This window comes from Girardinichthys multiradiatus, chromosome 4 (assembly GCF_021462225.1).
Source record: "Girardinichthys multiradiatus isolate DD_20200921_A chromosome 4, DD_fGirMul_XY1, whole genome shotgun sequence".
NCBI classification, from domain to species: Eukaryota; Metazoa; Chordata; class Actinopteri; order Cyprinodontiformes; family Goodeidae; genus Girardinichthys; species Girardinichthys multiradiatus.
In genome coordinates, this window is record NC_061797.1 from 41798262 (window position 1) to 41822991 (window position 24730).

At 38.1% G+C, this 24730-nt stretch overlaps 1 protein-coding gene across 1 annotated transcript in view; it reads right to left on the reverse strand.

The window, feature by feature from the left end:
- nptnb (neuroplastin b) overlaps positions 1-24720 on the reverse strand; it is a 39525-nt gene extending 14805 nt beyond the window's left edge. The window contains exons 1-2 of the mRNA XM_047362799.1: positions 24103-24720; positions 6839-7186 (exon numbers count right to left, since the gene is read on the reverse strand). Coding sequence (XP_047218755.1) covers positions 6839-7186; positions 24103-24178 — 424 coding nt within the window. The 5' untranslated portion in view covers positions 24179-24720. The remainder of the gene's footprint in view (positions 1-6838; positions 7187-24102) is intronic.
- Positions 24721-24730: the final 10 nt, after the last annotated feature.

Here is a 24730-nt window from a genome sequence, read left to right on the forward strand (position 1 = left end):
TTAAATTACATGTCCTGGTCAAAAATAATAAGGTTTTTTACTTTATTACTGGAGGTCAATTTAATGTCATCCAGGTTAAGTGATTGACTAAGCAGTTTCTTTTTTAAAGATTCCAGTCCAAAGACCTGTCTTGTCTGAATTTAGAAGCAAAAATTTAAAGTCATCCAAGTTTTTATGTCTTCAAGACATGCTTGTAGTCTATCTAACTGGTTGGGCTCATCAGAATTTATGGATAAGTAAAGCTGAGTATCATCAGCGTAACAGTGAAAATGTATCCTATGCTGCCTGATAATTTGACCTATTGGAAGCATATATACAGGTCCTTCTCAAAATATTAGCATATTGTGATAAAGTTCATTATTTTCCATAATGTCATGATGAAAATTTAACATTCATATATTTTAGATTCATTGCAGACTAACTGAAATATTTCTGGTCTTTTATTGTCTTAATACGGATGATTTTGGCATACAGCTCATGAAAACCCAAAATTCCTATCTCACAAAATTAGCATATCATTAAAAGGGTCTCTAAACGAGCTATGAACCTAATCATCTGAATCAACGAGTTAACTCTAAACACCTGCAAAAGATTCCTAGGGCCTTTAAAACTCCCAGCCTGGTTCATCACTCAAAACCCCAATCATGGGTAAGACTGCCGACCTGACTGCTGTCCAGAAGGCCACTATTGACACCCTCAAGCAAGAGGGTAAGACAAAAAAAGAAATTTCTGAACGAATAGGCTGTTCCCAGCGTGCTGTATCAAGGCACCTCAGTGGGAAGTCTGTGGGAAGGAAAAAGTGTGGCAGAAAACGCTGCACAACGAGAAGAGGTGACCGGACCCTGAGGAAGATTGTGGAGAAGGGCCGATTCCAGACCTTGGGGGACCTGCGGAAGCAGTGGACTGAGTCTGGAGTAGAAACATCCAGAGCCACCGTGCACAGGCGTGTGCAGGAAATGGGCTACAGGTGCCGCATTCCCCAGGTCAAGCCACTTTTGAACCAGAAACAGCAGCAGAAGCGCCTGACCTGGGCTACAGAAAAGCAGCACTGGACTGTTGCTGAGTGGTCCAAAGTACTTTTTTCGGATGAAAGCAAATTCTGCATGTCATTCGGAAATCAAGGTGCCAGAGTCTGGAGGAAGACTGGGGAGAAGGAAATGCCAAAATGCCAGAAGTCCAGTGTCAAGTACCCACAGTCAGTGATGGTCTGGGTTGCCGTGTCAGCTGCTGGTGTTGGTCCACTGTGCTTTATCAAGGGCAGGGTCAATGCAGCTAGCTATCAGGAGATTTTGGAGCACTTCATGCTTCCATCTGCTGAAAAGCTTTATGGAGATGAAGATTTCATTTTTCAGCATGACCTGGCACCTGCTCACAGTGCCAAAACCACTGGTAAATGGTTTACTGACCATGATATCACTGTGCTCAATTGGCCTGCCAACTCTCCTGACCTGAACCCCATAGAGAATCTGTGGGATATTGTGAAGAGAACGTTGAGAGACTCAAGACCCAACACTCTGGATGAGCTAAAGGCCGCTATCGAAGCATCCTGGGCCTCCATAAGACCTCAGCAGTGCCACAGGCTGATTGCCTCCATGCCACGCCGCATTGAAGCAGTCATTTCTGCAAAAGGATTCCCGACCAGATATTGAGTGCATAAGTGTGCATGATTATTTGAAGGTTGACGTTTTTTGTATTAAAAACACTTTTCTATTATTGGTCGGATGAAATATGCTAATTTTGTGAGATAGGAATTTTGGGTTTTCATGAGCTGTATGCCAAAATCATCCGTATTAAGACAATAAAAGACCTGAAATATCTCAGTTAGTGTGCAATGAATCTAAAATATATGAATGTTAAATTTTCATCATGACATTATGGAAAATAATGAACTTTATCACAATATGCTAATATTTTGAGAAGGACCTGTACAGTAAAGAGAATTGGCCCAAGAACTGAACCCTGTAGTATTCCACAATTAACCCTGGAGTTTAAAGATGGTTTATCATTTAAATGAACAAACTGGAATCTGTCAGACAAATAAGATTTAAACCAGTCTAGCGCTGCTCCCCTGAACCCTACAGCATATTCCAGCCTTTCAAAGAGAATATTGTGATTGACTATATCAAATGCAGCACTGAGATCTAACAGGACAAGTACAGACACAAGTCCATTGTCTGAGACCACAAGAATTTCATTAGTGACTTTCAGCAGAGTTGTTTCAATGCTATGATGAGCTCTGAAACCTGACTGAAACTCTTCAAACAGGTCATTGCTGTGTAAATGCTCACACATTTGATTAGCAACTATTTTCTCAAGAATTTTAGATAAGAATGAAAGATTGGATATAGGTCTGTAATTTTTCAAGTCATCTCGATCAAGCGAAGGTTTCTTAAGTAAAGATTTAATTACAGCTACCTTAAAAGCCTGTGGTACATATCCATTTACTAAGGATAGATTAATCATACCTAAAATGGGGCTGGTAATCAGAGGGAACACTTCCTCAAATAATTTGGTTGGGATTGGGTCTACCATACAAGTTGAAGGTTTAGATTAAGCTAATATTTCTGATAACTCAGGAAGCTCCACAGGATCAAAACAGTCCAAACACAGATCAAGTTCTACAGTTATTTCCAATGTTGTCTCACTTGCTGAGGATGAAGTAATCATCTTCGGGAGTATGTCAAAGATTTTATTTTTAATTGAATCAATTTTATTTAAGAAGAATCCCATAAAGTCATGACTGCTGAGAGCTAAGGGAATGGATGGCTCAACAGAGCTATGACTCAGTGTAAGTTTAGCAACTGTACTAAAGAGAAACCTAAGATTCTTCTTGTTCTCTTCTATTAATGATGAGAAATAAGCTGTTCTGGCTTGGCGAAGTGTCTTTTTATACAACAGTAGGCTATTTTTCCAGATTAAGTAGGAATCCTCTAGGTGTGTAGAGCGCCATTTTCTCTCCAATTTTCTAACTTTGTGCTTTAAAGTACGCAGATCTAAATTAAACCAAGGAGCTAGCCTCCTATGAATGATTACCTTCTTTTTCAAGAGGGCTGCATTGTCTAATGCACCACGCAATGATGAACGAACACTATGAACAAGAGAATCAATTTGTGAAGGGGCAGAAACAAAATTATTGCCCTCCACTGTGCTTTTCTGTGATAATGAGGAAATTAAAAGTGTAACAGATTCTTTAAAGGTTGTTACAGCATTGTCTGATAAGGATCCACTATAATGAAACTTTCTTTCAGGTGATGAGTACTCGGTTAAATTAAACTCAAAGGTTATTAAGAAATGGTCAGACAGGACAGGGTTATGAGAAAATATTGTTATGTCTTTACACTCAATGCCATATGTCAGCACAATGTCCAGAGAATGAAGACAAAGGTGGGTAGGTTTGTTAATGTTTTGTGCAAAGCCAATTGAGTCTAAGATAGCATTAAACGCTATATTTAGGCTATCACTTTCAGTGTCAACATGAATGTTGATATCCCCCACTATAATAACTTTATCTGTATTTAACAATAAATCAGATAAAAGGTCTGAAAACTAATCTAAAAATTGAGAGTAAGGACCTGGTGGACGGTACAAAACAACAAACAGAAGTGGTTTTAGTGCTTTGCAATTTGGATGAGGAAAACTAAGGACTGAATATTCAAAAGAGTTGTAGTTATTGATTGGTCTGGGACTAATCAATAAATCGGACTGAAAGATGGTTGCTACTCCTCCTCCTCGCCCAGTATTTCGAGGAATATGAACATTTAAATAATTAGTCGGAGTTGACTCATTTATAGTAACATAATCCTCTTGCTGCTGCCAGGTTTCTGTGAGGCAAAATAAATCAATCTGATTATCACAAATCAGGTCACTAACTAGCAAAGTCTTTGAAGAGAGAGATCTTATGTTCAGTAAGCCACATTTAATTGTTTTCTTTTTCTTTTTAGTCTGAGTTGTTTTAGTCTTCAGTTGCTTGTTAAAACAAACTGCAAATCTGCCAATCACATGGCAGCAACTCAATGCATTTAGAGGTGGGGAAGATTGCTACAGGTCAAGTTTATGGAGAATGATTTGAAAATATCTAAAGTGGCAGTTGTATAGATTAAATGCCTTGTTGGTGTCAAAGGAGGATTGGCAGACTGGTTCTAAATGACTGAAATGCACCAGTAGCTCCAATAGCCACCCAATACAGCAAAGGTACTGTATTAGGAAAACCACCTCTGAACACACAACAAACACATTAAACCTTAAAGCAGATGGGCAGCAGAAGGCCAAACAGGGTGCCACTCCTATTAGTAAAGACCTTGTCCTGATCTCGATTTCAGCTGTGAAATTCAAATATCAAGGCCAGAATTTGGGGTAAATCCCATGAAAGCAAGGATACCTCCTGTTTTGTATCAAAAGCTCAGTTTAATGGTGGTGGTCTGAAGGTGTAGTGGATATTTTTCTGACACTTTGTCTCTGTTAGTACCAGTTGGGCATTGTTTAAGTACCCCAACCTACCTGCATTTTATTGCTGACTTTGCCCATCCCTCTTTCACCGGAATGTACCCATCTTCCAATAGCTACTTCCAGCAGGATAATGCACCATGTCACAAAGCTCAAATCATCTCAAACTGGTTTTGTGAACATAACGGTGAGTTCACCGTGAGGAATGTTTACAACACCTTGCTGGATTTATGCTATGAAGAATTAAAGCAGTTCTGAAGGCAAAATCTGATCCACCCCATGTTTAACAAGGTTAATATAGTGGCTAGTGAATGTATATATTCAGTTATTTCAGTTATTTGTAAGGAGACAGAATTATGCAGACATTCTGTCCATAATGTTTGTTGTAACTAACAACTATTATAAATATAGTGTTCTGTAGAACTCAAGAGTCACAAAAGACAAATTTAATTTAAAAGTTAATTTAAAAATAAAAATCTGCAGTTCCTTGTCTTGCAAGTCATTAGGAAATGTTTTGAGAGACACTATCATTTGCTTTTTTTGCTGAGAACCAAGTGAGGACCACAGAACCCCTTGTAATTTGTACACAGTGTATGAAATTACAGCCAGCAACCAAGCAGTTAAGCTCTGCAGGAAGCTTAGTAACAGACGTACATTTAGCCAAGCCTTCAGTTTGTGGCTCCAAGCAAAACTGTATGTCTCCCTGGTACATTGAGCTCTTATAATACTACTATTATAGATTATTTTATGGAATTCATACCCATGATATTTAATGTTGTTCTTAGCAGAATAGCAGTTTGTTTTATGCAAATAACCGACTGATAGCTGTAATACATATTCACATTGAAATGTTAACATTACTCTATGTATGTTTTCCAAAATCCCAAAGTAGACCTTTAATATTCCTTGCAAATGGCATCTCATATTCTTTGACTTTAATACCTTTAGGTACCAACCCTCATAGATCAAACATGAAAACACACATTAGTGCATTTGCTGCAAATGCAATCCATGCATGCATAAAATGAAAATAATGCTTACTTGAAAATGAAAAAGTCCAACTTTCTATTACAACTCTTTGCAGGGATTATATATGCATATACAGATTTACAGATTTCTGGTAAAGAGCGGTTCACATTCACAAGCTAAAATGAGGAAGAGACAGATGCAAAAATAGATTAACTGACTTCATCCAGTCTTCCTACCTGCAAACGATACATACAAATCAAATAACTATTATGTATAGCCTGTAATAGACATGGAATAATTTTCATATTGCATGTATATTTAAGCATTTGTTTTTCAGTAATGACAAAATATACTGTGTGGGGGAGTGCATTCAGAATAGAGAGGGATTACATAATATGTATATGAGACAGTTGCAGTTGCATTAACTAAACAGAATTCACCATAAATTTTTTTTTGCCCAATTGCAAAAGTAAGCAAAGACCGGATTCCTTTAAACTTCTCAAAGCTTCACTATGACTAACAACATTCCACATTTCCCTGTGCTCCAGTGGGCAGAGCACTGAAGCACGCACAGATTAGAAGGGTCCAGCTGAATATGTGTGTGTATGTAGAGCTAAAGGTTAGGTGATATAATGTCATTACTGATTCACAGTCACACACTTAATGGCTGAGAAGACACAAGGTAACAAACTGCACCAACAGTCCAAAGAGACTGTTGCGTTGAGGTAAAAATTGCATCTTCAATGAGAAATGAGACTCTCCAAGGGCCCATGTGGTGTCATCCTTTATTGGATTACCACACAAACATTTGAAAGCAGTAAATGTTGGCTTTTATCAGGAAGGAGTTGACAGCAGGAATCACTGTTTCACACCCGAATGAATCCCCTCCTTGTGTCTTCTTATAGTCCCATTTACACCATGCCCAGAGTGAAAAAGCTAAATCAAAAGCGATATTACTTCAAAGCACCACTAGGTTTCTACTGCATTTAGCCGACAGGCAGGGCTTTGAAGTAAATAAAACAATCAACGCAACAAAAGAGGCACAACATGATTGGAAAGCAGAATCACAAATGAATGTGGGATTAGAAACAAGATAAAACTGAGATACAGAGAAAAACATGATAAGAGTGTTGCAAAAGGACACATGAATGAGGAAAAACAAAGATTTAGTGAGAGAAAGGACAGAAACTAGATAAAGACTAGTTAAGTTCCTGGGTTTGTGGTCATCTATAATGGTCACGAAGATTTTGGGAACTCACTAAAAGAAAAGACTAGGAAATAACTGATCTATATAATGAAAGCAAGATATAAAATGCAACCACTGAAGAACAGTGGCTGTTATGTTGTGGTTGGGTTCTTGTGGGGTTGTAAAGGGTTTGAAAAGGTTTGTTCACCATCTAGGTATTACACCAGATAGACCACTCACTCTGTAGCACTGATATGGTGGCCTGGGTGCGGATCCAGGTGATGGCAGGGTTTTGTCGGAGGTCATTGCGCCTGGGGTCGTTGCTCGCTCTGCACTCATAGGTCCCCGAGTCCTCCAGTGTGAGGCGTGTGATGCTGAGCACACTGACTCCATTGGTGCCGTAGGCCAAGTTGATGGATACCCTGCGCTTGCGGGCTCCGTCCCACAGCTGCTTGAAGGAGTCAGCTCGGTTGACCTCAGCATACCACCACTGGATCTCTGGAGTGGGGTTACCGACCACCTCGCAGTACAGCTCAAAGGTGTCCCCAGTAAGCTTAATCTCAGACAGTGGCGACTTCCCAAACCCAGCTGGAGAGGGGAGGGTTAAAAGAGTAGGAAGGCATGGAAAGGCCAAGGGATAGAGAAGAAAATTAAATAGGGTAAAGCACATAATAAGATGATTAAAGGCAAATCATAAAGAAGCATGCCTCAAAGTCATTGATAGGAGGAAAAAGAAATGGTTAGTAAGTGTTCACATCCAACACATTTTTTCAACAAACTCAGTAATGCTGGTGTTTTGTGCACATATATTACTTTTTTCCAATGTAACAGTGAATACAGGTTTAACACGACAGAAGAGAACATTAAAAGATACATAAGTAAATAGTACGGAGAACAATCATCATACTCTTATCTGTGGCACTCCAATCTGACAACATATTAGTCCTGACTGAGTGAAAACATTTTTGTAATTATTTGTTTGATTAGTTGCTAAGTTAAATGCACAAGGAATGGCTTGGACTGAATAAATATATGCAAACACAGGAAATAATAAATATCAGGATGCAAAAAGGCATTGGTAGGTTACCTAGATCAAGGTATACAAAGGTTTTAAAATATTTTCTAAAACTACTCAACTTTTCATCATTCCTAAAGATTAAAGAGATGCTTGAGAAAATACAGGAGTTACTGGAGTTTCTTCTAACTATTTGAACCATGGAGTTGCCCTGCGCACTGCTGGTCAGCTGAGTGAAAGATGACTAATACAGTTTTCTGTTTCATACAGTAAATGGCAAAACATTTTTCCAGTGAAAAGCACAGACATTCATAGTGTTGAAGCTAATGGAAAAATGTTTGCCTTTTATATTTGGCCTTGTGAATAGGATTGGGCAACAGAAATGCTGACACATACCCTGGTGGGATGGGTCGCAGTTCGTGCACATCCTAACTTTTGAAACTTACTGCACATGGGGCCGCTCCGCAAACAGGAAGAGCGGGTTGGTACTGTTTGAAATTATTTTCCTTTTTACAGGCATATGCACGGTAGTTATTGTTTTGCAAAAATGTTACATACCTCTCAAAAATCAGCTTGTTTTGACTGTGTTATTCTATATACAACAGAACGTCAACAGGCATAATATTCTGTGCAATGAGGATTTGAAAGCTACTACTAAACCTAGGAGAACACATTCTTTATTTTAGCCTAGGTTCGTGTCATAATCAAAATAACAATGAAGTATTGTTTTTGCAGTATTATTATAAGACTAATAATTAATCTATTATATTGTACATCAGTAAGAATTTTGGTTTGATTTGTCATTAAACTTAATTAGCTCAATTTATTTATTTTATTAGAACTGCTTGTGTAAATACCATGAAACTGTGGTATTATTACTTAAGGCTTCCATTCCCATATCATTTCAAAACAAGCCGCAACTGTTTCAAAATGTCATCAGTTCTAGATTTTTGTAATTTCGTGTACATATTTCCTATTCTTTTCTTGGAAAATGCAATTTTCCTGTGCTGTTAAGGATCATGTGTGGCTGGAATATGTTCCAGAACACACCAGGTGAGAGGTGAGGTGCAGTGTGGACATGTTGCCAGTCTGTCAAAGAGCTGATATGTACAGACGTACAAACACATTCACACCTACTTTCACACTTTAAGGCAATTTGGAGTCACCAACTCATAGAGCACACATCAATGGACTGTGGAAGGAAACTTGACGTTCTGAAAGAAACTGCCAGCGAACATTAATTCATGACCATGGCCTTATTTGCCCTGCTTTCTACCACAATATCAACACAATATTACAGTACGGTCCTTTGAAGTATATTTCATCTTATCAGAGAACAAAGTTTTTTATTCAAAACTGAATAGTTTTTTTTAAAGCTTTAAAATACCTATTAGAAGCTGTTTCCTAAAATTTAAACATATAAATGTAACTGTAAGAGATCACTGTAATCTCATTTTCTCAATTTCAGAGTGTGACGGCAATGGCAGAAATTAGGTCAACCAGCTTACATTTTGGATAAGACAGACTTTAGGAGTGGGCTTTCATAACTAATATATAGTGTCACTGCTGCAGAATAGTTCGGCTTTCATGTAAACGCCAAAATATTTCTTTTTTAAAGTTCTTTCCATGGCCTTAACGATAAACTTGTAAATGCACCCATAAAGTGCATTAAATATTGTTTTTCAAAATTCACCCTGTGATTGAAATAGAAATTAGTATTTCTTTGGAATTGCTGTGAATTTAATCATAACATCCATAACCCTTCTATAGGATCAATAAGCAATATCACCAATATTACCAAAACCATCTTTGGTATGTGCCTGATTCATGACCCTTTTCCACATCAGTGGTTGGCCCAACAACACACTGCCAGCCTTAATGAACCTCATCTGATGACAAATCACCTGCACCGTAGACAATCTCCTCTGCAGCCTCTCAGCTCTGACCGCATCTGCTTAAGTAAATCAGAAAAGTACAGCGCCTTAACTCTGCCCTGAATTGCTGTAGAGGAAATTGGAACAAACAGCTTGTGGTCCCAAGAGTGCTGGACTCTGCATTGTGTCTCAATACAACAGCTTATCGTTTCCCCTATATCTGTTAGCACTGGACACAGTAATGCATCATAAGCACAGCAACAGATACGATTGTTGACTCACAACCACTGAGAGCAGCTACAGCTTTTCATGTACCTCCATAAGGCAGAAGGGCTACCGTGATTGGTCCTCATAATTGACAATGTTGTGATTATTAAACCATCGATACCAATATTTTTAGTTGACTTGTATTTTTGTTTTTTAAAAATGTACAACACCAACTTTTTTCCTTTGTGTAAGAAAAACTCCATGGAGGTCTATAGTGTGGGAATACTTTAAGTCTGATAAAGACAAACTGAGGATTTTGATGCTCTGCAGGGTTGCAAGAGTGTTAGCAGCTACTAATAAGCTCACAAAAAAAAACCCCGCCACCTTAGGTTTTTCAAGTTTATCGGCCACTCTTTGAGGTTTTCTCTGAATAAACGTTTATGCAAATACTAGACAAGAATCTGGATTTATATTTGCTTTTGATTTTTGGAGAACAATTATCCTTTTAGGTTAATGATTCAATCAAAAAATAGAGTCATGGAAATGTAGTAACTAATGGCAGCCCTAATCTGGTGATGCTAAAATTTGTAGTAAGTTTGTCATGACACATTAATTTAGAGAGTCCGGAAAGGTTCTGAACCAAACATGTTCAATAATTATTCAGTGTTCAAATTATTCATGTTCAATTATTCATGTTCAAAATATTCAGTGGTGAAACAATGACGACACCTCTGATGCCCTGCACCAGACATGTAAAACTAGATTAAAGGATAGAATAGAAAAAATATGAAAACAGATAGGTAAGCATTCTTTGAGCTAGGAGATGATTCTAAGAGAAGGTATGAGTTCCTTATAATGTGGGTTTCTACGTGTAATGCCTGGAGAAATGGGTAGTAATTAGCATTTGTTTCTTTTCTCTGCTAACATCTGGGCCTATCAAGCCTGCTACACTGCCCCCGGTGGGCAAACACAAGCCTACCCACCTACACAGTTAAAACCCTTTTTCTGTTACACAAAAAATTTACTGTAGTACTATTTGTAATGATTACAGCAAAAAAAGGAGAAAGAACATGGCAAGACACTGAGCACACTAATGTGTCACTGATCCCTAAGAGCTAATAATTACAATATTATAGCTACTCAAAAGAGGTCAGGAACATCCTACAAGATGATGGCACATTAGATCAGAAAGTGAACAGATGACTTAATTTGAATTCAGGATGAGAAAGACTCTGGAGTAATGCATGCTGAGCAAACGGCAGACAGCACCAAGCAGGCAAGCAGACCAATTTTTGTGTTGTTTAAACAGGGAGCTTGCACAGACAGTGAAAACAAAAACGCAAAGCAGCCAGCCGGTGCTCGTTCGTTTCAGAGTCGTTTTGGGAGAAGCGAAGTGACAGAGGATGGTGCAGCAGACCATTTGGACAGATCTCACTAACTTGGTGACAGAAGAGAAGTTAGCTCAGCCTGTCTTAGCAGGAGATGCTTTCAGCTGACGAACAGATGTGCTGATCTCTGTTGTGTTTGCCTGAAACACAGTTTATTGAGAGGAAAACGTTTAAACTGTAGGATTGGTATGCCTGAAAAAGTTAGCAATTTGGAAACTAACTTTTTAAAACCTCGGTCCACCTTCATACCTCTAACCGACCCATGCCTATTCATCACACCATATATGCCTTAGCACTTTGACTCTATTCCCATTTGACTTGCGCACAGTAGTATTACAAAGTATAACCGCTGTCTGAAAGCGGATGAAAGTCACAGTTAGTCCAGACTAAACACCCCCCCTCGAGTAAGTAGAGTAGAGAGCTCCCCTGAGGACTGACAACAAGCCACACAGCATCACCAAACAGCCTCTGGGTGAGTCAGCTGTGTGCTTACAACCATCCACAGTCCTGCAAGACACACACACACACACACACACATACACAGACAGAAAGCAGAGGCGGGAAACCCCCTAGGACCAATGAACTGAAGTATGTTTGGTTGTGAATGTGGGTGAATCTTTGTTATACCTGTATGGTGCCCATATTGGCTTATTTTTGGTAAACCATTATTGTAGCTACAGGATACATTTAACTCCATTTAATTCCATGATTGTTACTTATTGAATAAGTATATGAGCTTTCCAAGCCCACTCAATCCATCTTCAACTTTCTCTCAATTTCCAAAAACCGACTTTTTAACTAGATTACATTTTCGAAAACTTCGATGTGATAACCGATTTTCTTGTTCTTCGAATTGGTCATTGGATTGGTTTGGAAACTGTAATCTGTATGGTCAAATCCACTCAGGAGCAGACTTACTCCACTTTAACAAGATTAGATTGGAGACTTAAAGGGGTCCCTCAAGAAATGCTTAAATGGTGTCTGCAACTCAGTTCAGTGTCTGAAAGAAGATAATGCCTCTTCAGAAAACTTTAACCCACACAGTTTATATTGCTTTTTTGCTCACTGTCTGACATAAATCAGACCAAACTTTTCCTTTTTAAGGTCACTTCAAATTACCAAAATAATATCTATTTGCTTAATGTCCAAATAATAAGAGGGAGATTACGATGCTTTTAAAGAATATGGGAAAGCCCAGTGTACCTCCACAAGTCTGGCCTATCATTGGGTAAAATTTCCAGATGACTGAAGGAGCCATTTAATTTGTTCAAACAGTTATATACAAATATAAACAGCAAGGGAATGTTCAGCTATCATACTGTTCAGTCAGGAGACAGGTTCTATGTCTCAGAGATGAGCTTTTGTGCAAAATGTGCTTATCGACATCAGATCAAAAGCAAAAAATATTGTGAAGACGCTAACTGAAGCTTGTAAGATAGTATCCTTATCCACAGTAAAGGTTCTATGAGGACATAGGCTGAAAGGCCCCTGAGCAAGGAGGAAGCCATTAATCTACAAGCAACATGAAAAGCAAGAATACAGTTCACAAATGCAACCAGGGGCAAAGATCTTGATTTCTTGGGAGATGTGCTGTGAACAGATTAACCTAAAAGTGACTTTTTTGACCATAATGAGCATCAGTACATTTGGAGGAAAAAACAACAGTTTAGTATGGAGGTGGCAGCATCTTGCTGTGTGGGTATTTTGCTGCACTGTTGCACTTCAACAAATAGATGGCATCATGAGGAATGAGCATTATGTGATAATACTAAAATAACATCTCAAGACATCAGTCGGGAAATTAAAGCTTGAGCATGATTTGGTCTTCCAAATGGACAGTGTCTCTAAGCATACTATCAAATTAGTTACAACGTGGCTTACAAAAAATAAAGCCACCACACAGTCCTGATCTTATTCCCGTAGCAGGTTTTGTTTTTTTGCAGATCAGAAAAGATGTGTTTAAAAGTGACCTATTATACTTCCATTTAAACATTTGGGATAGGTCTGTGGGCTACACAAAGCATGTTAATTAAATTTTTTGCACAAAATCATTCTCAGATAATGAGATTTCACCTCCTCAGTTCCCCCCAATTTGAGCTCCTTTCAGAATGAGCCGTTTTAGAGCTCTGTTACTTTTATGCAAATTAGCTGTATCTGGTTGTGCCCCCCCAACTCAATGTTAGGGGGCACGATTTTTGCAACTTTGTCAAAGCATAGTTACAAAAACCAGAGAATATCAGCAACATTCTGATCAGCGCTAATCAAATCTACGTTTTAAACGGAGAAAAGTGAGCAGCCGATAAAATGGAGAAAAGAGAAGCAATAGTTTGTTCATTTGGAGGGAATTATTTGACTATTTAAGAAAATATTTGGAATCATTTTCCTCATCCTACAAGAGAAAAAGAATGTGTATGGAAAACATTCAATACCGTTGCTAATTTCACTTTTAATACACATTCTACCAAATTTACTTTAAAGTCCATCAGTACAATATGTAGACCAATTGCATAAGTTTAATAAGCTACAGCTGAAACCAGCCATTTGACGTTGATTTATTAGCTTTATGATACCGGAATTAGAAAACTGTACTGGGAGGGCTTACTTGTAAGAGCCACCATGGTCGTTTCTTTATTCATCTTGTACGTTAAATTAAAATGTGAGGCCATCTGCTTCACAGCTAAAGGTTAGCTGGAAATCCTATCATAAAACGAGACAATAATCCCAAATGCCAGATCAAATCCACAGCACAATAGGAAAAAAAAAGCAAAGAATCACAGTAATACAAAGGGCCAGTAAAGATAAACGGGATTAAGGCTGATTAAAATCATGCACTGAAAACCTAAAAAAGCGGTAAAATAATGCCAGTAAATCTCAGTGAACTGAAACAATTCTGTAGAGTCTCCTAAAATCACCCACATTGCCAGAGGGTTAGAAAACCCACAGGATGAAGGTGATTACTTAAGACCACCTATAAGATGTAACAATGTCATCTTATGTAAATAATGACAGTTTACTATAACATGTCAGCTTCAGATGCTGGTCACTTTGACCCTTCTCAGTCTCAAAAAATTTGCAGTTTTTGTCATTTCTTACCTGACTTTTCAGGTTAGTTGGAACCCAGGGGTGGTTCATACAACCATGCATCCATTCATGCTCACTAGAGGGATGTATTATAGCTTGTTGCATTGACAACAAATGATTTAAAGTAATTTTCTATATTCTATTTATATGGGTAAATGGCTCCAATTGTTAATATCTATAATAAAAATGTATCATATTTCCAGTTTTCTTCCTTTGGTTTAGTCTTAAAGCACTGTGTTTAATGTCTTCCATCACCAGCTCAGGTTCAAATAGAAAAGGTCCACACTGTCCATCAGGAGACTAAATTATTTCTTTTACATCACATGGTTTAAATTGTGTTGTCTGGACACTTTTTCAGTTCAATTCTACATTTCATTTGATCTCTGATGACTGAAATCATGTCTTTCATTCCTTCAGTAGTAGACTTTTTAAATACTCCAGGTCCTTTTGGTCCTTTGCCAATTCGTACCCTCACATTGCCATTTCCTCATAACCTCCTACCATTTCATACCCATGTATTTTAACCATAGCTTATTAGTGTGTTTCCCCAACTAGTTAAGTATTTAAATGAATTATAGACAGTCATGAAAGTGATCAAATCTCATATATAATCAACTTCTGTAGCTTTTATTACAGCATATTTCCAGTGTTTTTGGTTCCGATCCCTATTTTGTCAACTTAATTCTTATGAAATTTGATAAATCTTGACTCTGGATCAAACCAAAATAAATGTGAGGAACCTCCTGGTGATAGTTATTATTTACAGCTTCACATAAGCACATTTCCTTAAACTAGACCTGGGGTCAGCAACCTTTACAACCCACGGAGCCATGTATGCATTTGGTCCAAGTAAACAAAATTAGATACACAAGCAACATGCATTTTCGAACTAGCTTGTTTTTATAAAACCTACTTGGGGAAATTTGTTTAAATTTGTTATTCAAAGAAGAAAAATATTTTTGTGTTGAGGTTTAATACATTTTCTTCAATATGGCATTTAAAATGCATAGAATATGACGTCAATGAAGCATGTAGTTTGCAACCTACTGGCAAAAAATGACTTCATGAAAACTAATATTCCTTACACTATTAGTGTCAGTCTTTGTGGTTATACATATATTGCATTAAAACACCAAGGAAAAATTGCTAAAGGTAGCATTTTTTTAAAATTACTTAAAAACTTTAAACCTTGCTCAATTCTTTTTATTTTTTTAAAATTATCAGTAGTGAAAGCGGTGATGAATGGACTCCAGGGCAGGTACCATTTGACACATGTTTGGCACAAAACATGCTGTGATTGATGGCTCCTTTTAGTACTGGAAAAAGTCAAGAAAAACAGCACAAAACAGTACAATTACAAAATAGTGAAGGGCTTAAATAACCATCACTGTGCTCCACACCTTCCTGGTACAAAATCCAACGATCAAGCATAACATTATGACTAACAAATCACTGACAAGTGAACTGAGTGACGATAATTACTTCATTATTGCACAATTTATTGGGTGGGGCACATTAGCATCTAGTAAACACTTTGTCCTCAAAATTTATGTTTTAAATTTAGTTGGTCATAGCATGTCCAAAACTGTAGCTCTTGCGAAACATTACTGGTCTGCTGTGATCAGTAGCGAAACGGCAACAGGTTCTGATGGAAAGGTGTCAGAAAACACTGTACACCACAGTTTGTTGAGTACAGGCCTGCAATGCTGCAGGGTGTTCATGCAGACCCCTGTCCACCGTTGATACTGCCAACAGCCACATGAAAATGGTGTATTGTAAAATAGAGGGTCTGCAATTAAATTACAGCAATGCACAGTGAACAAAAGGAAGCATGGGGAAATTTAATAAAGCAGCAAGTGAACAACATCCTATATATAAAGCTGATGTAGTAGAAGTCTACAAAGTGTCAAAGCAAATTGATACTCTTACAGTTGTGTCAGTTCTTCTGTTTGTCCACGATGCAATGAGAATATTCTGTTTAATTCCTTTCAATTATTTCCCTGCCTTAATAGAAGTCAGAGATTAGCCTTTTTCACTTGGTTTGAGATGTATTTCCAGTTGATTGTTTTTCTTTTAAAATCCTATATTAAAAGTTTCGATATGTAGTTTATTTTTGATTTATACTGTTGTTTTTGGAGTCCTTGCTTCAGCTTTACAGATCTTCGGTGCGCCACCTGTTGTCGCATGTGTCTCAGCCATATGTGTACCTCCCTGAAAATGTAATCACACACAGGAGAGTCAGGCCTCATCTTTTGTGTCTAATTGCTTAGTCCCCATAGCCACTACGATATGCAATGAACAACAACTTTCTCAGAATAAACTGGTATACATAGATTTAGGCAAAGTCCTGAGTTGAAAACACAGGCTTTGTATCCAGGCAGCCTTATGCAGGACTAAGCAAGCACAACTAAATCTGAAAGAATATGATCATTCAGACTGTGGATCATGATTACAGTGCAAAAAATGCTGGGTCACATTCACGCCATAAACGAACTGTTCTGAAGTTCCTCTGGAACTGTACCGAGTGCGGATGCTACTGTCTGCACATTAGTGCGATTGCTTCACATTTACATGAAAAAAATGCACCAGGGAGCGAACAAACCTGCGTTCCTTTTAAATGGACTAACAGCTCTGGTGTGAAAACACCACCAGGTTAGGCTTTTATGACAGCTAACCTGGTGGTGTTTTAAGGGCCTCCAAAAGGGGGGTGTGGAAAAAGATTTTGAAGTTTCGGAAATAATTTCAAAAACAAATTTTTATTAGGTTATACTGACTCAGCTGTCAAGGTAAAGCATAATAACTGCCTCTGATCAGGAGATCCTGTTCCACTGGAATCATAAGCAAAAGGTTTAAGGCATATTGTGAACAAAACAATTTAGCAATTAACATAGAGACAAACCAGTACACCTCTAAGTGTAAAGCAATAAAACAAACCTTGGTTTATGCAGTGTTTCATTAAAAGTGCTTTGGTTAATGGTGATCAGGTAGAACACCAAAAAAGAGCTGCAGCTTTATTCTCCATCTGCTAGAAATACACGATGTCATGTTATGCAGCTTCAAAAGAAGATTCTTTTTTTCCATTCACACATTTTATGTTTTTCATCAACTCCATTATAACACTTCTTGGCTTTTTTTGTCGAGACTTGAATTCACTCCTTGTAATCTTCTCTGTTGTTGCAGTTCTATCACCAGGTTTCACATTCTTGCAAGCCCATATTGACATAAGTCCAAAAAAAGTAGAAGAAGCAACATGATCAGTGCAATACTATAGAAATTATGGGATGTCATGGTTACTGCCTTACAACATATATCAGTAATTTAAAAATATATTCAATGTATTAATTCAAATGCAATATAATGTCATAACATTGTGTGACCCTTGTTAGTAGAATTTACAGGCTTGTGTATAAATAGCATCGATCTTTCACCTGTAAATAAGGTACACCGAGTTTTTAAAAATAGTTTTCAAAACAGCTAAATTTTTTCTGTCATACTGTTCCTACGGTTTAAAGTGATTTAAATCAGATGCTAGAGAAACTGCTGAAAAAACAGTAGTTTTTCTGGGTTTATGAATCAAATGTTGGTATAATGCCCCCTCACAACCTTTTGCTGCACACTGCTGATCAGCTGACAAAAATAATTCTAGTACGCTTTTCCTTTTGTCTCAAAAACGACTGATTCGGCTGTTTGAATGTATTTCCAATAGCAATAAATACGGACAATAATGGTGTAGAAACCAAAAGAGTGCAATCTATTATGAGGTAATCCTGTTTTAAAACTATAAATAGCAAGGTGTCTGTCAAGGTGCTGACTGCAGGCTCTACCTGATCAGATAGCCTGACTAATTAACCTGCTAATATCAGCTTGTTATACATGTGTTACTCTACAAAGAACAGAATAACAAAAAGGGACAATAGTCATTGAAATAAGTACTAGAAAACTACCACTAAACATAACAGATCTTAACTATACTGCATATGTTTGCTTAAATGTATGTAGCACACCCTACTGGGCTAAGCAGTTCGGTTTTATTATTTTTGCCTGGTATTTAGAAAGTAAGTGGACAGGATACAATTTAATGAAATCCGAATAACCCCAAAAAGGTTAGAAATATCCTACGCTCATCCTCCTAGTTCTATTTCATAGGTCACAGTCAGATGTTAGTCAGATGGAAATCAATGCTAAAATGTTTGTGCTAAGATGGATGCATCCAGGGATCACAAAAAAAGGCAGTTTTGAGTGTTTATTTGGAAGGGTGAAGAATATTTTCTCTCTTAGTGTGCTGTTAGTTATTATTATTACCAACACAACACAGATGCATCTGGTGTCAGAGTAGGTAAAAACAGCCACCTGCTACTATGTATCATTAGGTAAAATGCCGGGCACGACAAAAATGAAAATGAACCTCCTGAGTCCTTGTAGAGGTCACCTCAGTCCCAGCAGAGCAGCCTTAGCTTTAATGCGTTTAATTATGCCAATACAAAGAAGGTGAAAACTAGAGAGAAAGCACAATAAAGCCACCAAAGAATTGATTGCTATGTAAAAAATGATAATTACTCAAATGACTGTTTTTCTTCAGCGTGTAATATCTATGCAGCGTTGCTGTTCCTAATCAGAGCAGGCCCTATCAGATTTCGCAGTGGGCAGTCATGACTCAGTGTAAGAGTTTGGCTCGAGTTCTACAGCTTGTTTTCCAGACTCACAGATGAACCTTTATCCATGGCCTGCATGAAACATGATAATGGACACTCTGCTGCACTATATAGGTATATTGATTGGATGCTACATGGCTGTAAAATGCTTGTCTTACAGTGAAATGTTGTCCTTTGTAGATGCTACTACATTACTGGCAGTGGGTGCTTAATGCCTCACTTTAGGGTGTAGCTTTTAAAGGTGATTTTATTAATACTTTCACTGTAAAAGATCATCTTTCTTGTATGCTCAGTCTAGCTTAACATTCTAATAAACTTTGGTGTAGCCAAATATTAAAAGCAGACTTTTTGAAAGACATATTAAAAGAAAAATCCAATATTTGTACCAAATACTCAATATTCTGGACTATACCTGCTGAATGTGTATTTCACATATAAATGACCTGGTAACATTTCCGCAACTGAAACTAAAGACAAAGAAGTACAACAAAGTATATGCAGTTGGTTGTAGTTGGTTGAGGTTTTTAGTTTTGTTCCATTTAATTAACAGAATACAAATATAGCATTTCTTAGTATTTGACCCACCAATTACCCATCAGAGCTAATTAGGGAAAAATCTGCTAATTCTACTCTCTGGCTGATTGAGACTGATTCATTTTATGTAGTTATATGTGTTAATTTTGTTTATAATAACTTACATCTTTCTAAAAAACTTTGAATATTATATAAGATCAGAATTTGTTTAACCGAATTGTCATGGTCTTGTTATAGCCTATACAATCATTGGGACAATTGTCAAGCAAACAGTTATTCAAACCCTCCACAAAGACAGTTAACCTCAAAAGGTCATTGCTAAAGAAAATGAGTGTTGTTAAAGTATCCCAGAATATTAATGGAAAGTAGTGTGGAGTGAAAAAGTGAGGTAGTAAAAGGTGCACAAACTACATGGATAACCACAGTCATGAGAGAATAGTAAAGCAAAGCTTATTCAAGAGTTTGAGCGAGATCCACAATGAGTGGCTTTAAGAGCCACCAAACATATGTATATCCAGGACAAAAGCAAGATAGCTTATGTTAAGCCACTTCTGAACTAGAGATGTCAGAAGCATCATACTTTGGTTAAGAAGAAAAAGGACCTGATCAAAAAAGCTGAAAGCTGCTATTAAAGCACGCTGGACTTTCTGAACTCCTCTGCAGTGGCCTCCATGCTACACCACACCACACTAAGCAGTAATTCATGCAAAAAGAGCCCTGACCAAGTACTAATTGTATATACTGTACATTATGCGGACATGCATTTGAGTAACATTTCAGAATTTAAATGCTATTCTTATTGGTTTTATGTAACGTTCAAATTTTCTAACATCCTGAATTTTGGGGTTTTGTTGCTGTAGGTGATCTCAATTATGATGAAAACAAATAAATGCGGGAAATTTATTAATCTGCATTTACTGAATCAATATAATATTTGAGTATAACTTTTTAAACGAAGTTTCTTAAATAAATGAACTGTTTTATGATATTCTTTAAAGGTTATATAATATTTTAATAGTCTTGATAGATGAAACTTTTAAAAAAAACAAATTTTTCTCTCTGTTCCTTGGGTTGGAAATAGACTAATTTATACCTGATATAAACACACAAATAAGAGAACTGACAGCTATATTTTATCAGCTTTGCACCTCAGTAACTGTATTTAGTATGACTCTGATTGATGTTCTGGCCAAACTGATCTGTCACCTTGTTCTATTTTCATCTTCTCAAATGATAACTGTGAAATGTTTTACTCTATGCACACGAACGATGCAACCCCGAAACTGCAGAGCCTGTCCACAAATCAAAATGCAACCTCTCTCTATTGACATTTTAAACTCGAATAAGTATGGAAATGTGGCACATGCTGAAAATTCTTACAACTGTCATTTAATGTGGCCTACACGTTGACTCACACAGCCAGGGAGAGCACGAAAGCATGCATGCATGAGTAGGTTGCATCCTTCGTAGGGAGAAATTATGTAAGTCTCAAAGGTACTACTTTAGGTTGGCACCAGCTTTCTTCTCAACTGTATTTAGTATTTTTGCATAGGGATCATATCTATTCTGATCTTAAATAGTTCACATCCACCCTGAGAGTCTTCAGAGGGCCGTGCAGCTGTGCACAGGGAGGCCGTCCATTAAGAGTTAATGGATTCACTTTCACAAAAGGACCTTAAAGCCACAGTTCTCAGAGCTCAGTCTCTGTGGTAAAAATAGAAACGCTGCAGAACGGACGGATGCAATTCACAGCCTTCCAAATATCTGTCGCACAACCTGGCTGCCTATAGTGGGCCTACTTTTTACAGAAAATGAGGGAGCAACTTGCACAAATTCCCTCAGCTTCCCAGACACAGTGATTAAAGCTCATGCACTTATAATTATTATTGTCCCCACATCACTGCCTGAATGCTGTCATATCGGAGCAAAACCTAGCATTGCGTAATAGATGGCGCAGCGATTACCCTTAATCTGAACTGGGAGAGAGAAATGAAATGGTTTGCCATGCAGTGTGAGCAATTATTGGAGAAATACCTTTGGTTCTGCACAGTAGCTGCAGTTTATTATTGCACCAATCACCACTGACATTAATGAAGGATCTATTCACTTAATGAAATCTTGCTCCATTAACAAGAGACAAAACATTAACAGATCTGGTGGCCAGACCGCAAGAGACTGACTCTTGCTGTCCACTTCGTGTATTTATGCATGCATGCACTTCTATGGTGCAAACTGGGCCACAGAGTGGACACCAGCACAATATGACGGCTGTTTTGTGTCCAATTTTCCAGATAGTCAGATAAGGGAGTTCTTACACACACTTCAAACAAGGCGGAAAGAAATTCAGGTGAGAAATATATTTTTTGTTATATAACTGCTGTGGAAATTTTGCTTATCTGCTCAAAAGCGGAGGACAAAGGTTGCTATTTTGTTAATGATCGTATTCTTTCATGCTCATTGGTTCTGTTTTACTAGAATTATTGTATAATCTCCTGCAGTGGTTAATTGGTTAGAATTTGCAAATTTAATAATCCAACCGTCTCAAACCTGTCATCAAAATCTGTTTTATGAGGTCTCGCATGATAGTGGGCGCTTATTTTTTCCCCCACGCAGCGAGGCAAAGCAGGGATTAAGCATTAAAATTCATAATAATGTATTTAGAGTATTTTTTGCAGGAGTAGCAGCTCATTTAGAGGTAGACACTTTTTAACCCTGTTATATTATAATCTACAGAGGTTCAATTCCAGCTGGAGAGATGCTATTAAAACTTTTTGAACATAGCAAAAGATTTGAGCAGTCCACTTTGATTTCATGAATGGCTGCTGATTTGTGTGGCCCAGTGGTTGGGGTGATTCCAACAGAGTTATAAGGACAGGCTGTATCAGAGGAGGATAGACTGGAACACCCAACAGCATGTTTCTGATCTTTCCTCATATCAAATCCTCCATGTTTTGCTATGATGAATGCATAGAGTACAGTGAACTTTCCGTGTTCATAAACTGTCACCCCTTGCATCCTGCGGACTCTCCTTAAACATTTTGAACCCCTGTTTCCTGTTAGTGTAAGAGAAGAAACATTAGATGCTCTGACATAAAGATGAATTTGTGCAACTTTTCCATGCATATGTCAGAGCATTAACAACAGATAACTAGTTGGATGAGGAAGCTCCACTCGGAGCTAATATAACTAGAGAAGTGGTTGGGTCAGTCTTTGACCTAAAAGTTGACCATCATCCATCATCTAATCCATCCATCCTACTCAATAACTAAAATAGATAAATATCACAACAACAGTTCCATACAAATTTTAATACCCTTTCATATTGCTTATATTTTTCTATATTAAAAGGTATAAACTTTAAAATATTATAGTTGGATTTTATGTATTAGACACAGTGAATCATTTTGAGTTGGAAGAAAAAGGATATGTAGTTTTCACTAATTTTGTGTGATGTGCTAATGTATTCTGCCCCCTCCCGGTCACTGCTTAATAAAACCACTTTTAAATTATATTACAGCTGCAAGTCTTTTGGAGTATGTCTCTACCAGACAGGTACGTCTAGAGACTGATATTTTTGCAGATTCTTCTTCTATTTGGCAAAACTAACTCAAGCTCATCAGTTGACAGTTAAAAACATCTGTGACCAGCAATTTCAGCAAATGTTCTGATTGTCCTGAATTTAGCTCCTTCTATCTTTCCATCAAATCTGAGTAGCTTCTCTACCCCTGCTAAAGAAAAGCATCTTCACAGCATGATGCTGCCACCATCGTGTATTACCGAGGGCATGGTGACTTCAGGGTGATGTACAGGCTCAGTATTTTCCAGGTAGGCCAAAAAGTAAAAGTCCAGACTGATCTGAACTGAGCAGCCTCTCTACACAAGTTGCAGTGTCACAGGGCAAACTGCAAATGGGAATTTTTACATTAGCTTTCATCTTTCCCATGAAGGCCGGGTTTGTAGAGTGCACATCTCTTAGAGTTATCATGGTTGAGTGTTGGTAAGTTTGTAATTGTGCCATACATACTGGATTGAATCATGTTCCCTGAGATGTTGAGTGTTTGGGATATTGTTTCCTATCACAACCTTAGTTTAAACTTTTTCGCAGCCATGTCTGTGACCTGTCTGGTATGTTCCCTTGTCTTTGTTGTGCTGTTTGTTCAATAATGTTCTCTAAAATTCTGAGGCCTTTGCAGAACAGCAGTTTTTTATACTAAGCTAAATTTAACACAGGTGGACTCTTTAATAATGAGTTAATTTCTGAATTTGATTGACGGCTATCAGAGTAAAAGGAGGAAAAAATATTCTCAGGCCACACTTTTCAGATTATTTTACAATTATATCGTACCTTCTGTCGGCCCATCTATTTACTAAAGTTTGTGGTTAACAAATTGTGAGAAAACATCTGAGGATATGAATACTTTTGCCTGGTATTGGGGATAAATAATGGAACAAAACTTGAAAAGTTGTTACCTGCAATATTTCTATTCCACTTGTCAAACATGCTCACTCTGATAAAATTCCTAACCTGGAAAAAATATATATATATAATTTTCTCCTGAACTTTCTGCTGTTTGACCCAAATCAAACGTAGTAACTCTGGCCTTGTTGTGGAGGAATTTAGAGAAATGGCTTAACGCCGTCGAAATCAAATCCTCTTTAGAAACATTTCACTCGGGCGTCCTCAACACAAGACAAATCACTTTCCCTCAGTGCACGCTGAACATTTCTGCCGCGGTCACATCTGTGTCCTTACCGTTTTGAGCCGAGGCGAAGGGCAACATCAAGTTGCCCAGAAGGACCACCGCCAGCATCACTGCGTTAGGATGCATCTTTGGGGCTCGATAAGGGTCTCTCGGTCGGACGAATGTGGGAGGAGATGGTGGAGGCTATTGATCGCGAGATCTAGAAAGATGGGCCCAGCATAGCACCGGGTTCTTTAAAAACAGTCAGCCGAGGCGATTTAAAAATCCCGTGGAGATGTCACCCTGATTCAAAGACCTTTCGGAGGGCCACCGTAGGTGAAAGGTCCGGGACGAGGCCAGCCGAGCTGATCTGCGGCCATAGGCGGCGAAGGAGCCTCGCTGGGATTGCGGGGAAGATGTCTTTGGATGTCAGGGAGATTGTCCACGGCGAGGTTCCAAAGATTCAGAGATGCGCACACCGATGCGCATTTGCGCTCCCACCAGTCACGGTTCGGCGATTAAGATGAAAGTAGCGCGCAAACGATTCCCGACGGCGAGTGATGAAGCCGCAACATAAGTCTGTTATCAGCACCGGTCTATTTTTAATACCAACGGAGGAACAGATGCTGGTGGGGAACCAACAGCAGCGACGGAAAGCCGCGCGTGCCCAGTGCGCTCATGACGGGATGAACACACACA